General features: G+C 41.0%; 1 protein-coding gene across 1 annotated transcript in view; it reads left to right on the forward strand.

Moving 5' to 3' along the window:
- The window catches only part of LOC150091167 (putative polypeptide N-acetylgalactosaminyltransferase 9), an 886865-nt gene that overhangs the window by 648106 nt on the left and 224345 nt on the right, over positions 1-14414 (forward strand). Inside the window, exon 5 of the mRNA XM_090374539.1 lies at positions 1010-1531. Coding sequence (XP_090230665.1) covers positions 1071-1531 — 461 coding nt within the window. The 5' untranslated portion in view covers positions 1010-1070. The remainder of the gene's footprint in view (positions 1-1009; positions 1532-14414) is intronic.

Here is a 14414-nt window from a genome sequence, read left to right on the forward strand (position 1 = left end):
AGAGATCATCGGGAATGTCATAGGAATTCCGCGGGGGAGGGCTGTTAAACAAGTACGGAAACCCAGCTCGTACACGCACGCTGTAATTTGTGTCTCTGTTAATGGAGGACATTCATATTGGAATAGCCTACATTTAAATTTTAATTGGAATTCGTTGTTTGTAGTTAACGATAATGGCTCGTGGTGTGTGTCATCCTCAGCGGTTATCCTCGTTTTGGTACGCAATAATGATTAGACATGATTTCTGTACTAATGCCTCGCTACAATGTTCCTCCCTTGTATACACGCCAGCTACTGAAACTGCGTGGAGAATTAGTAAGTGTCATATCCATAAAGCAGTGCGTTGCCTTGATTTGTACGTACGGCACGCACTCATCAATAATAAACTGCGCAGTGCAAGGGTAGAGTCGCCGGTTGAATCGCTGCAAAGACGTGATCTGCTACTTCAATTGTCGCCGACTGCTTGTTATCTGGACATGAATGAATAACAACAGAATTAACATACATATTATTGTACTAAGTATAAAACTGGCAAGAATAGTTTGAACGTAATCATAACTTTCGTTGTTTCCTATAATACCACGTTCGTGGCATGAGTTCTGGTCACGTGCAGCGGACATTAATAGCCAACTCTAAGTGAGTGATTATCAGAAACCTTCCATCCACAGATATATTTTAGATTTCCTGAGAAATTCCAACTGGTCGAGTTCGTTATATGGTACTAACATTTCGGGGAAATTCTCCTCGTCCGGATGTACATAGTACGGAATCAGACGAACAGGAAGTATTGGGATTACCTAATAATAGATGTTTCGCAGTTATCACATTATCTGACAGCATCTAGAAAGTATTGATTACAAGAAGGTATTGCAGAGTATCTATGGCCATGGTAAAACCTCATTCTTAAACGATGACTATATTTTAACTGTATTATGTGAAAAGTTTGTGCGCGTGCGTGTATTGGTGTGTGGATCAAGCGGACTTATAATCTTATTCTGTTTTCTTGCAGATCTTTTGGTTCTCAAGAGCCCATCTGAAACCCTCGAGCACTCACCCAAAACTCCCAAGTCATGATCTTGTTACCTAGACGACGGAGACTTCTAATCAAAGCCCTACTCCTAGTTCCTGTGATGTGGCTGGCTGTCTCTCTCCTCTTGGCCTACAATGAAAAAATGCATACCGAAAAGGTGGTCGAGGAGCGGCAAGTGAACCAGATAGCAGAAAAAGTGGACAGTCCAGATAAGAAGGTCCAGAGCAGGGAGAAGGCGGGGCCTCCTGGTGTACGGCACAAGCATCACTCACGACACAATTACAGAGACGATCCTGGTGGGGACAGCAATCAAAGAGCGGTGTTGCCACCTCCGCGTCAACCTGAAGGACCGGGAGAACTTGGCCGTCCTGTGAAGCTAACAAACTTGACGGACGAACAGCAACACCTGGTGAAGCATGGCTGGGATAAAAATGCGTTCAACCAGTACATTAGTGACTTGATATCTCTCCACCGCAGTCTTCCAGATGTCAGGGATAAGGGGTAAGTACTGTATTGCTTATCTGTAGTGCGGGAGAGTGACTTTTACAGGATAATTCACTTTGTAATTTACAAATATGAACTTTTAACAGTGTTGTTTATATTTACCTTAGCGAGTACCTATGCTGCGCTTTATTTTTATTTCTTGGCAGCCATCGTGTTTAAATCTGTATGTTTACTGCTGAACTGTTTGTGCGTGTGTTAATCTAGTCCTGAAATCTGCAGCATCTTAAATGCATTGCGATGTTTCTCTGTAAACCTTCAATTCCCATGCCTGCTCTAATCAGACACGCACTGTTAAAGGCAACAAATCTTCCAGTAATTTGAAATACTTCTGTTAGGAAGTTAAGCTGTTAAGATAAAAAAAAAATGTTCATTATGTGACCCGTGCACCATAAGCGTTTTCACTGCAGCCGATTTATGAGCATTAATGGACAGTGTGATGTGTCCCGAAGAGTGTGCGTAATGGGCTAGCGTGACCCGACACTCTTCCCATTTCCTTACAGTTAGAAACCAGTGTCTCGCTGACTTTCATAACGTGACTGTAATCGCGCCATGATTCACTAATACCAACTCTTAGAAAAACGACTGGAGTCTCGCAAATGACTTCGTGAGGAAATCTAATGGGATGAAGTTTCTTCACCTTCAGAAGGAAATTTGACAGCTGATGCGCGACAGCAGAGCAATTTTCAGTAATGACGACAATGTCTGGTCCATGCTGCATGCTCAACATGCAGTCTCTGAGAACAGTAGGGGCATATTTTCGGTATTAACACAGCAGATTTTAACCATTTCGGTTATACGCAGCGAAGTATTTTCTGTAATGTGCAAGATTTGAGCAACAACAGCGTTTCTTCATTGCTGCCTCAGTGTACTAAACTATTCAAGAAGTTACTAATTTCTTGGATATTGAAAGGACTAATTGTTATTTTATTAAGGTTCATTTGGAGGTAATCTGCGATTTTACTATTCCTTTTTAAATGGTTTTGAAGGATTATAAGGCTTCGTTGAGATTTACTTTGTCCTTGATAGCCCTTTTATCAAGTTGTACACACACACATTGCGCTTTATCTTGACCAGCATTCTAAGAATGATGTTCTGTTAGATGGCCTCTACCAGACTAGCAGTCATGGATCTTTCCTTCACTGCAAAACAACCTGTTCGTATACTATTATTATTTTGTCTTTGTAGTTCAAACTACTGATACTACATAATAATTATTTAAAAATCTAATAAGTTCAGGTCAGTATGTCTGAAATTGACCTACTGCTTAGCCCTGTATTTCCCGAACATTTAAACTCGCATTTTTAAAATTTTTGATTTGTTTGATTAGCATATCGACCTCACCATACACTCATCAAATGGACCCTCCTCCCAATTTCGTAACCAATCTATTAAAATATTATTTATGCATTTTTCACGCTTCAAAGTGGGCATCATGCACACATTTCTAGTACATCGTTCCCCCTTAACTATCTAATAGTAATCCGTGTTTGTTTCCATCTTGAAGAAAGTCATTTACTTTCCATTTCTGGAGAGCAACTTCCATCGTTGCATAGAGCTAGAACCTGGTTACAAAAGTAAGGAAGATTACTGATATTCTGAAAAGTGCATTGAAGTCCATTCAGGAACCGCAAACGACAGCATAGAAGTGAAAGAAAAAAAAGTAATTATGAATAAAAATGAAAACAGGAAGGGAATAGAAAATAAAAGAGAGTCGAGGATCTGAAGCAGAATATAGGAATGTACGAGACGTGAGGCTTGTATGACGTCGTTAACAAGGACGGAACTGTCGGAAAATATCTGAAAAATCGCTATCCATTGTTCGTTTCCGTGGACGGAAAGGTAGCTGCGAAGCGCACGAGCTCGCGGTGGCTGTTGTACATTTCTCAAGATTTCTCGCATCGTACCTTCGGGAGTGCAATAAAAGAAGTGAATGTTCCGTTCAGCACATATAAACGTCGTCACGTGGGCCCGTTTCGAGTTGTCGGGTGTACCCTCACACTTCGGAGTTCTTCGTGAGGAAAGCATTACGAGGGAACTCTCGCTATTACGCGCCGTTCTGACTTCCATTTCGAAAAATGGAAGGAGAAATGCACGTAAACAAACACGAATTGGATGGCTGCTATACGAGCACTTAGAGAACTTCCTCCCCGCATGCGCCACTAATACTGCCGTGGGCTCCTCAATGGCACGAGCTTATACCATCCCACATGCAAACCACGCGAAAGCCCTTCCCGGATTTTTTCTCCCCCCCCTCCTACAGCACGCAACAGATTCCCCGCTAATAATTGAAAACGTATTTTCTGGACAGGACGTGAAGGTAGCGTGGATTATTTTGTGTGTATGTGCTCCTGCGTGCGTGCGTGACCATATTCGCGCACAACACAATTCCTGGTTCCGCCGGACGGCTGTTAGCTTAGCCGCTTATTGCAAACACCCTTTTAATAGTCGTAGTGGCACGTGCAGCAGCCCTTCGAATGAGATCCGTGGAAATGTTTGATTGGCGTAAGTGTTGACACGGAACTTTTCTTTATAAAAGAAAAACACTGAACGCTATTTGGAGGGCTTGAGATTGTTTGTAGACGGATTGAACTGGTGTTCGGTTATTGTCTAATATGTGTGCATCTTTTCCCGCGATGTGAGTAGATTAATATCTATGTACGCGCGAACTTTTCTTTGATTTTAATGCCGACGATGGTCATAGCAAAAGACTCGATTATCGGTGTTTGTATTTTATTTTGTTACTACGCAACTTCTAGAATCTAGAACGTCAGTGTTTTTGCTGTATTGAAATACCAACGATCCTTTCAAGAGCATTGTAGTTACTGCATTGTAGTCAGGTCTTCGGATGAAACATATCTGGCTGTGCAACTAATAAACATTAAAATAAGAAATATACCCAGAATGGAGTGCTTTGAAATATTAGTTACAAGTGATAAAAGTCTAGACCGATGAATTCTTAACCTTTTTTTTTTTTTTTCCTCCTTTATCGAGCTCCTTAACCATTCTCCAACATGCACCAATCGTTTTAAATGTAGTGTTGAACACTGTACATTTGAAATATCTAAACTCGTTACTCCCGAGTGCCTTCGAAACTTCTTGGAACCCCCCCCCCACCCCCAAGAAGCGCTACGGCGCTCGTCAGCACCAGCTTGAGAACGACTTGTCCACACTGTAACATTTATGTTTTACTGTTCATTTAATATTTTTTTTTCCCACGAGAACGACCGAGTTGACACTGTCTGTTCACTTCAGAAAGCGTGTCGAGATAATATAATAATGAATTGAATTTTATTTGAGTTTTAATCGTATCTTCTGAAATTAAAACTCTCAGCCATTTGGTACGTTACGCACTTTACTCTGTGGCACTTCTGACTGCTGTCTGGAAAGTGATGGACTCTTCATTTCTTCCCTTTGAGTTAACTCTCTCTCATAAAGCTTCCAGTAAATAGTCAGTGCGAGCCTTGAACCCCCCCTCCCCCCATCGGTTGCGTTATTGTCCTTCTCGTAAAGACATCCCGCAGCCAATTGATCATTGAGGGGGTTTTGGAGCACAGAATTGGTGTCATCTGTTTACATAACTTGCGGAATGTGTGAACGGCGAACTCCAAAATTTTCTCATCGAATAAATGTGTTAATTAGTTTCCAACTGACGAATTGCACAATGCAAACAGCAAGTTTTTCAGCGCTACAGAAGAACGACTATTTCCGTATCTTTTTCTACAGGAAACCCCTCCCGCCCCCAACACACACGCACGTACGAGAGGGACGGGGAGGGGTTGCAGCGACAGTCAACAGCAGTTCGGATAATGGCTTAATGATGAATTGTGACCGACCGCTCTCGTCTTGTGTCTGGTCAGTGTGGCGTCTGTGTGTTAGGCGACGCCGTAAACAGGCGGGTATTTTCGAGATGTGTGTGGATAATAATTCTTTTCTGTTGGGTGCATCTCTCTCCTCGGGCCACTGTAAGAGCAAATGGCTCCTGGCGCCAATTTCAAACGGCGCGTTTTTACTTCTGTTAATGTGGACGCTGAATTAAGTTCCATCAGAAGAGAATGTTTTGCGAGCATTTCTATTCGCAGCGTTGTCCTTCGTGTAGGTGTAGATGCGGTGGTGCTTGCCTTCCTTTTGGGGAAGTCTCAGTTCGATTTCTGCCGCCAGACCGAAGCGATGTGTTTCCGACGATGACAGCGGGAACTTCTGAAGGGCTTTTCGAGCGGTTGGGAAGTTTCTCGGGTGGGTGTTGCGGTTTTCAACCTAAAAACAGACAAGCGCAGTCATTAAGACCACGCCTAGTGGTCTTAGTAACCATGGCACTTAATTCAAAGAATTAAACGGAACACAGTATTATTATGTTAAACATTTTCAGTAAGCGTACGTAATCCTGCAATGCGATTTCTGGCTTATTCATCTTAATTCATCTCGGTATCTACGCCAAGCGTTGTTGTCCAAAACCCATTAAACGAGTGGCGAAGTAATCTTTACCTCTCTTCATATTTTCAGTTTGGCTAGCCAATACTTAGTCAACTTGGTATTGTTTTCAATATTTCTTCTAGTGGTATTTGGATGGTTTTTTTGTTCAGATATTTTTAGTTTTGAGGTGCGCAAACAGAAATTAAACACCTCCCATCACCCATTCCTGTGGTCGCTTATGACAGTTCCTCCCTAGCTGAAAGTATTTTGAGGTGCTTTGGTATTGGAGGTCCTTAAACCTTGATCGTGCTGAGGGATCTATCGGACCACAGCAGTTTCCTTCTTTGCTTGTAATTTTAACGCTGTTCGCCAGATCGGTTTTTGATACGTTCCTTATTACTTCAGATTCACCTAACAGCGCACTTTGCAGTTTTGAAGGGTTTATTTTACTCTTATTAGTAGTAGTTCGTTATCCGTTTCACCCCACCAGCATTTAAAATGTTAGTTTTAAATTCTGGTGGTTTTTTAGAAGTTTTCTTTTCTTTATTCTTCAATAAATATTAAAAAAAGTTTTTTTTTTTTTTCATTCCTAATAATTATGAATAGTAACTGACCTATTCTTCTGAAGCTAACAGCTCTGCTGATGAAGAACACAATTGTCAAGATTCAGATGACGGATCTTGTTCAAAAGAAAACTGTATCAGCGAAGATGACGTTCTTATTTCAGCTGGCGAATCCGACTTCAAAGATATCCTTGAAAGGGATGGCGCGCGAAAACTGAATTTTATTTATCTTTGGTAGATGCTGTACTGTGTAAAATACAAATGAAAAGTTGATACAACACACCTTATCCTTCTTACAAAGGAATTAAAATGAAAGCATTTATAAGTTCGCTGTAAATCTCAGGCGTCATGGAAGATAAGACTACTCTGTTCTTTGGTACAGGATGGGATATTTTTCAGGCAACTTTGCGTGTTGTGATATTTTTAACTTCTGTTCCCAGGAATAGTCTCTAGTTAAAGAAGTAATGCAGGACTGTCTAGACACCAATGCAGCTATACCGCTGTCACAGCATTGATTTGAGAAGGGGCGTTCTTGTCTGACCAAGCTGATTGGATATTATGATGCTGTAACATAGGAACTGGATGGAAAAAAATAATTTTGATAGCATATACTTGAATTTCAGAGAAAGTTTTGATACTGTTTCATATAAGACCTGCTGTACAAGTTGGAGCAGTGTGGCATTAAGGGCAAGTTACTGCTGCTGATAAAGGGATGGTTTATTGGGAGAAAACAAAGTAGTTATTAATGGAAAATGCTCTTCATGGACTAAAGTTATTAATGGATCACCCCTCAGAGTTCAGTGCTGAGCCCATTGTTGTTTTCTACACTTATTAATCATACTGATGAAGGTATATCATGTGTAATGTCTGTAAATGATACAAACGTTGGCAGGTGGTTAAGGACAGTAATCAAGGTAAGCTACTAAATAGGCAGATTGGCTGAGAAATGGCAGATGAAGTTTAACATTGACAAATGCAAGTTACTGTTTGTGGATAGCACTAATTCCAGCGTAACGTACCAACTCTGTGGTACTACACTCAGGGTAGTGGAAAATGAAAAAGACCTGCAGCTAATTGTATGATTAGATATTAAATTCTCTGAATAATGCAGACAGGCTGCCAGGGCAACTCACACGGTTTTGTCTCGATATACAGGAACTTTTCTAGCAGGGCTAAGGAAGTGATTATCACATTGTACACGTCAATATTTGGACTGCATATAGGTCTGGAGGGCTCATTTTAGGAAGGATGGAACGGGTGCAGAGAAGGGCAACGAGATTGGTGAAGCGAACGAAAGGGTGGTCTTACCAAGCCTGGCTTTAGTTTTGCGAAATGCAGCGTCTGGAGATACTAGGCACCTGCGAGGTGACCTGATTGAGGTTAAGGCTTTGAATGCTACCTGAGAAAGAGGAAGAATGCCATCAAAGACACAAATGACAGTGAATAAATTCAAACTGAGGAAAGATGGAGATTTGCCTTCAGCCAGGGGGTGGTTGATTGATTATTGGAAGAAGGGGAATGGACAGATGATGATTTTTTTTTTTTTTTCTTTATAAGCTTGCTTTCTTGCATCATATGCCACTACTAATACTACTCTTCACTAATGATAACATCTTTATGCCATGTAAAAGTTTATAAAATAAAAGCGTTTCTTAGATGATGTATGCGTTCTGGCAGCTCCTATTTTTAGGAGCAGCATAATTAAAGGTTACTAAAATGAACAGAATAAATTCTTTCACGCTGAACAATTTGTATCTTTCTTTACGAAAGCGAGGTACAACGCACCTTATCCTTCTTAGATGTCCCGAAAATGCCGTTTCAGGTTCGGCAAGTAATATCTCACGTTGGTTTCCAAGATGTGAGCCGACCGGGCTAGCCGAGTGGGTAAAGTACCTGCCCGGCAACCCAAAGGTCGCGGGTTCGATTCCCGCCTCGGGGGCTTGGATCAAAGTACTGCAAAAACCTTGGGAGGTGCAATATGGCCACAGAAGCCGATGCGCCAACAACTATCAAATCAAAACAAAAACAAAACCAAGATGTGAAAACCATGCATCAATAAATATGAATATCGAATATGCATTTCTTGCATCCAAACTGACGTAATTCGACGTTTCCAGAATCATGATGTTCGTGAAATATGATTGGTTGTAGGCGTACGAATTTTACCGACGTTGTGTTGCATATCAAAGTTCAGCATCATAGTGAAACTTTGACTATCCGTATGTTGATCAACCGCATATTTGATTTCCGTGCTCCCTCCCCTTTTCGGTGTTGTTTAACCTTTTTTTGCCTTATTTCTTTACGTCTATATTTATTTTCTTTTTTTCTTAGGAGCTAGTGGATAGGCGAATGTCGGCTTTCCGAAAGGGAAAAACAATGAAATACTGTATTTGTTTGTTTTATAAAACTTATATGTGGATCTACAAAGCGTGAAGTTCTCTTCGCTGCAACCTCGTGCGACTGTTTTTGTTGAAACGGCTGTAAAGCATACTGTATTTTATATATATATATATATATAGACACATTTTCCTCATAAGTAAGTGCATGTATTATACAGTACAATACTTATAAATCGTGAATTTCCCAATGAATAAATTGTATACACTTTTTGATTCATCGGCATGCTGTCACTTGCACTGATAATCAAAGTTCCACTGTTGTTATAACAGGGGCTCTTTGGTACAGCGACAGTTTTGGATTGTCTATTTTTGATGTCTCCAAATTCCTAAGCAGTAGCGACATAAAGGTCAACAAAAATCCCAAATGAAGCGAAAGTAAACGATGGGAATCAGCGCTGTACTGAGAGCGTTTTTTAATATTACCAACACCATTTCCCTTCAAATATCATCCTTAGTATTTACTGAAGGAGTCGCGTCTTAATGTCAATGTCGGAATAAAACTACCACTACCCCATTAAATAGTTTAAACAAACTCCGGGTGACATTTTTTGCCAAGTGCTGTTAATAGCGTTACCTTAAAACTTCCGTGTACTTATATAATTCAAGGATGGAAGTTGTGGAGTCCAACAAAAAGCCAGCACCTAAATATTTAATTATTAACCTCTTTCGAAGCGATTCAGGGTGAGATAACATTGCGTAAACTGAAACATACGAACATTAAAAACTAAAATTGTATAGCAAATCAGTTTCTTGCGTCTGAATACTTTTTTTTTCTTTAATGTGTTTTTTTTGTGAAATTTATAAAAGTGCTCTTTTTCCTTAGAAATAATGTTCGTGATGTCAGCTGCAGTCTGTTAAATTCGAAAGTTAAGATGGCGGCATTTAATATAATCATCCTACAAAATGTTATTCGATTTGAAACTTTGCGTTGAAGTTCCAGTGAACACGCCGGTATGAATGCAATGCGCGCATTAGTACTATCATTTAGCGAAGTACCCTGGAAGATATCCGACACCTGTATTTGCGCATCTTTCGTCACTCCTTTAAAATGTTTCCAGCCGCTGTTGTCGTCATCCACCGCATTGGAGTACGAGGACTGGTTCCTGCGTGTTCGATGTTCGGTAATAGTCTTCAATTTCTCAAAGAGACCAAATACGCTTTGAATTTCTCCGGGAGACGCATTAAGTACCTTTCAGCTGGCCACGGAGGACAGAGAATCCAAGCCAGGATTTCAATGAGAATAATGCAGTCGGTTATCTCATAGTGAAGAAAGGAAGGGAGAGAGTAGTGCGCTTCCAGTCTTAATAGAGTGGAATGTGCGAAGTTTTTAAGTTCAGAAAGCAGCCATATTTTGTCCGCAGTAATACTTTCCGTCTCAAATAACAGGAAGCTTCAATGGAGAGCATTCATATACCCCAACTCCGCCTGTATGGCTTTAATATGGTTACCTCCCTTTACTGGGCGAACTAAAGCTTCCGCATCGACCGCACACAGTGCGCGCGCAATCCCTTTCCCCCATCCCAGAAAGCTGAGAGAGAAAATTACTGACCTGGCATCGATAGCTGTCCTTGGCGTCTTGAGAATTCTTATTTGGAGGAGTACGCTGGAAAGAGCTAATATGCTGATCGTGCTATTGGCTACACCCCCTTTCCCTGGGTGCAGTTAGTTTTTTCTTCATTCCCCCCCTCTCCTACCCTCCCCTGAATTAGCGCACCTGACTTTGCACCACGTGCGCGGGAGGTGCGACCGATGTTGCGTTGCATCCGTTCACGTCTGCTGTTTGTAATTCTTGCTGGCCACGTCATGTTTCAACCGGTGACCCTAAAGTGTCTTGACCTGTGGGCGGACCTCGTGACAACGAAAGAGGAAAAGAAAGAAAAGACAAGCGGCAGTTCGTGCTGCCGCCCCATTGCGGTCGTGGATCATTTTTCCTTGACAGGTCGTCTCTCCAGTAGTTGGTGGTGGTGGTGGCGGCGGCAGCCGCTTGGCACTCAGTAAGTGTGGTGGCACGGCAACAAATAATTTCCCGGGATTAAGGAAAATCTCAGCCGTCACCTGCCACTGCTCCGAGTGAAATATACGTCATTTGTCAGGAAACGAATGACAGTCACCGTGGATCTCCCGGACTGTTCATTAAACCGGCGTAAGATCATCAGTCGTTTGCTGCCTTCCCCACCCACTAGACACGATGTTTGACGGCCACTCTCGGCTCCCTCCCACTCACACCCCACCTCCGGCAGTTGCTTGTTATTGCGGCCGCTGAAATACCGCCAAATTATGGCGATAAATGAGAGCCATATTGATTAGCAACCCTATCGCCTAATACTCTTAGTAGCTTTAAAGCCGCTGTGCTGCAAATGAAGACAGTAAGCTCTCATGCATGTGATTTTAATGATCTCTATAACATTCTTCCTAATATCCCGGCCATCTTTAGCCTGCTGGAGAAGGCTGAGGGACGCCCGTAATAAATGCTCCGATACTTCTGTTTCCGCTCTCGTAATGACTCCGAAAGGCACAAGTTGTAACGAACTTCACCTGGGGATTAATCGTCGCTTATCAAGAACTGTTTATGGCACCGAAGGTAGCTTCCTCTAAAATGAAGACAAGTTTTCCTAGTTTCTTTGAATTGCTTTTCCCGAAAAGTCGGGGGGGGGATGCCTTGTGATGAATGAGGTCAATTGAGCGACGAGGTCAAATGCGCGTTATTTCACGCTTCTGGAAACAAAATCGCCTCCAGTAGTGGGTTCTCTTAATCATGGCGATTTTTTTTTTTTTTTTTGTTTGTTTCTTAGAATTACCATGAAATAAAATGGATACCCGGAAATTAAATAAAGAATAATCCGGCCATTGTGGCAGTACCGGAAATGGCGAATTTTCATGGTTAAAATCATGTCGAAGTGTATTTTTGTAATAATAATGTTTTTGTTAGGAAATAAACCACATTCCCTCTCGCTCTCTCGTCCTCGCTACGCGCTTTTTCTTAAAAAAAAAAAAAAAAAAAAAGTTATCTTGAATGTTTGTCACCATCTTTACATTCATTCGCGATTTTTTTTTTTCATTTTTTTGTCGTTTAAAAAGTAATTAAGGCGTGAATTTCATTAGCTGTTTTATGTCATCGTCGACGCGCCTCCGCAGCCGAGTCTTCTGGATCTTCCCGTGTGTAAAAATTAAACAGAAAGAAGCAAATTTGAAGTTCTTGCGATCGCAGAGAGGAAGCTGAAGGAAGTGTTCAAAATCCATTAGTTATTTGGCTTTTCTGAACTTTTACATTAGCTTTTAACTCCGTCCTTGCCGGGCTTGTTAAGAGTTGGACGGCGAGGCAAAAAAAAAAAGTAAAACGAGGCGAAGATTTCATATTTTTTGCGCTTTTCTGAATGCCCCTATATAGTTCCCCCGATAACTTGCGGGTGTACAAATGTGCTCGGCACATTGGTTGCTGATTTGAGAGGAACTCGCAGCCGAAATTCATTCTACCAACAAGACGGCTTCCAGTTCATTCAATAAAAAAATTATTTTTTTCAGTCATCGCGCTAAAACAAGGGAGAAAGATTATATTTATTGCAAATGTAGTTACAATAACAGCGCAATAAATCTATCACGTCCAAGGGATTTACAATAAGGTTGAATATAACAAATACTTTAAATCTAGCGAGTTAATTAGAACATGGTATATTAAAATATGGTAGTTTCGTTGTTATACAAAACGTTTAAAAACAAATTACAACAAGAAATAAAAAGTTAACCGTGGGAATAAAAGAAACACGCCACTACTGTAGAACGGACTTTGGTTCCAATTATATTTATAGCTTTTTGTCTTGTTAGTCCGTTTTTTCTAATTAGCGATTGAATTATTTGCCTAATAAAACTTTTACATCACGCCCTTGATTTAGATGGTGAGGGTCTCCTAAGGGACATGGATAGATAGCTTCTGTCCCTTCATTAACCCTGAATAAAAATACTTCGCACATTAATTAAAGATGTCCGCTAAGTTTTAGTACATGTTAGTTTGCCACCGAAACCTGTTCAAAAGTTTTTTCACTTTGCTTTTTTTAATATAGCATTGGCTTGCAAGGAATACAAAGGGAATTACGTCAAGGTTTTTCTCGTCAAAGTAGAATTACACATTCGGTTCGTAAAAAAATTTCAACCAACTTCTTTTAGCGTGGAGGCAGCCACGAGGGTTTCAGCAACCCCGCTAGTCAGGGTTACTGCATCAGTTCCCAAACGATCGACGGTGTTTCGTCTTCCCCCACACCAACATTTTTTTGCCAACTTCGATTCCATTATCTGATATTGCCTGTCAAATTCATTTCTTTTGAATTCATCTCCGCATTTCTGGGCTTCACTATCGACACCTTTGGTGGCTTCTTTACCTGGCACTGGCACCCAACCGTTACGATCGTTAAGAATACTCCATACGAAAGAACAGAAAAGTTTCTTTTAAGTAGAACTCTGTATCGAGGATACCCGCAGTGCGTGTAACTTCATGGTACAGGAGTGATTAGATGATGATCGAATCATAAAGGAAATCGGATTGTGTTCTCAAAAATAAAGCACCTGAATTAAAGCACCTGAATGGAAACTGTTGGATGCAATTATTAACTAACGAGAATAACGTAATCACCAACAGGAGCATTTGTGAAAGAGGAGAATGCAAACGAAGGTTACTATTTATTTTTCTGTTTTATGGTTGTTGAAGCATGAACTCCAGTGTCTTTAATCATTTAAGCGTTAGGGAGTGGCAAGATGTGGTTGTTGTAGATCTTGCGTGGTTTTTTTCTGAGAAGAAAAAAACCACGCAACCACCTGACGGTTTTCTTTCACCACGAGCTCAACTAACTCGAACCCAGTGTGGGGAAGGAAAAAAACCCTCCATTAAGTGCCTCTCGCCCAGAGTGAAAAACCTGTGGGAAGTCAGAATAAACATTTTCACACAAGAGACAGACGTGTCCCGCTTGCACTTTTCAATAGCATGAATAGTTTTTGAGGGTAGGGACGCGGCAAAAGAAACTTGACCACAGGCACTAAGTTTTGAACCAATCGGCATGGAAACCAGTCGTAAAGAAAGGTTTCCCATAGGAGTACAGTACCTTCGCCACTTTTTACTCATCTGGAGCAGTCTGGGTTCGATTCCTGTCTGTGAGGCTGGGAATTCTTAAAGTCCTTTTCAATCGATGCTGTAGTCAGTCGATCTCAGGCGGAGGGAGTAAGACCTAAAACCGGCCCTTGTTCAAATTTAATTCAGAGTAATATGTGTTTCGATTCGAATAAGCTATTCAAATCATAACAACAACAGCGTAAAGAAAATAAATACTGTAAAGTTTTTCTTTTTGTTAGTGACTGTTGAAGTCTTCTCTACTCTAGTAGCACAGATGGATTGAGAAGAGATTTCCATAAAGAAAAACCGCTTATTCATTTCTTTAACGGCTTTCCATAAAAGAAATATAACATGGGATGCTAAACGAATTCCTAACATAAAATTGCGAAATCAGGCTGCGTCCATATGGT

This window comes from Mastigoproctus giganteus, chromosome 1 (genome assembly GCF_048544385.1).
Source record: "Mastigoproctus giganteus isolate SK-2022 chromosome 1, ASM4854438v1, whole genome shotgun sequence".
NCBI classification, from domain to species: domain Eukaryota; kingdom Metazoa; phylum Arthropoda; class Arachnida; order Uropygi; family Thelyphonidae; genus Mastigoproctus; species Mastigoproctus giganteus.